The sequence below is a fragment of the Morone saxatilis genome, unplaced genomic scaffold, assembly GCF_004916995.1.
Source record: "Morone saxatilis isolate NCDOM2014 unplaced genomic scaffold, NCSU_SB_2.0 Contig8, whole genome shotgun sequence".
Taxonomy (NCBI): Eukaryota; Metazoa; Chordata; class Actinopteri; family Moronidae; genus Morone; species Morone saxatilis.
In genome coordinates this window covers 23800299-23801298 of record NW_023340257.1, presented here as the reverse complement: position 1 = coordinate 23801298, position 1000 = coordinate 23800299, and the positions used below count along the sequence as shown (strand labels likewise).

The 1000-nt window shown below is 42.4% G+C and overlaps 1 protein-coding gene across 1 annotated transcript in view; it reads left to right on the top strand.

The window, feature by feature from the left end:
* The window catches only part of bckdha (branched chain keto acid dehydrogenase E1 subunit alpha), a 9665-nt gene that overhangs the window by 1464 nt on the left and 7201 nt on the right, over window positions 1–1000 (top strand). The window contains exons 2-4 of the mRNA XM_035679687.1: window positions 272–448; window positions 537–623; window positions 715–823. Coding sequence (XP_035535580.1) covers window positions 272–448; window positions 537–623; window positions 715–823 — 373 coding nt within the window. The remainder of the gene's footprint in view (window positions 1–271; window positions 449–536; window positions 624–714; window positions 824–1000) is intronic.

Sequence of the window (1000 nt, the reverse complement as noted above, 5' to 3'; positions counted from 1 at the left end):
ATTTCAAGTGTTTCAGCAAGTGTCTAAAACAGGAAACGTGGCCATATTCCAGGAAAATCACCTTTTATAACATGACATCATGCAAAAAGTAAAGTGTTTTTGTGTTTCCATTCAGTGTTAACGGAGCGGCCGAAGCTTTTGTTCTCTGTAAATTATATGTTATTAAGAGAAAGATGAATCCCTCCTTTTGTGTTGTCAGTTCAGAGGGCCTTCCTTTTGCCACAGCCACCGTGCTGTTATTAATAAATAATGCTTGTATTCAATCTGTCAGGCCGCACGGCAGCAGCAGCCTTTTGACTCGACGCTGGAAAAGCCACAGTTCCCTGGAGCCTCGGCCGAGTTTGTGGATCACCTCGAGTTCATTCAGCCCAATGTGATCTCTGGGATCCCAGTGTACCGGGTGATGGACAGGCAGGGCAATATCATCAACCCCTCTCAAGACCCTCAGGTACTGTCAGCCTGGTTATCCAAAGACCTCCACTCGTCACTTTGTTGTGCCCAAAAGCTAATTTGTTTTGTTTCCTCTCTTGCCCCAGCTCTCCAAAGAGACAGTCTTGAACTTTTATCAAAAGATGACTCTGCTGAATACAATGGACCGCATTCTTTATGAGTCTCAGAGACAGGTTTGTTTGTTGTTTCCTCGTGTATTTCCTGGAGTAACTGTGGAACAGCTGAAGAATGTTGTAACGTGGTGTTCATTTGTCTCTGCTACAGGGTCGGATCTCCTTTTACATGACCAACTATGGTGAGGAGGGGACACACATCGGTAGCGCTGCTGCTCTTGACCCAAGCGACATGGTCTTCGGTCAATACAGAGAAGCTGGTAAGGATCAGACAGTTTCCCTTTTAGATACAGGTAGTATCAGGTAGGTACTGGACGATATGGCGAAAAATAATAAATAAATAATCGATTTACGATTTTAATTTTAATTTTTTTTCCTTCTTAAAAACACACTACAAATGACAAAGAAATTATTCAAAACAAGTTTTGCTTTTATTT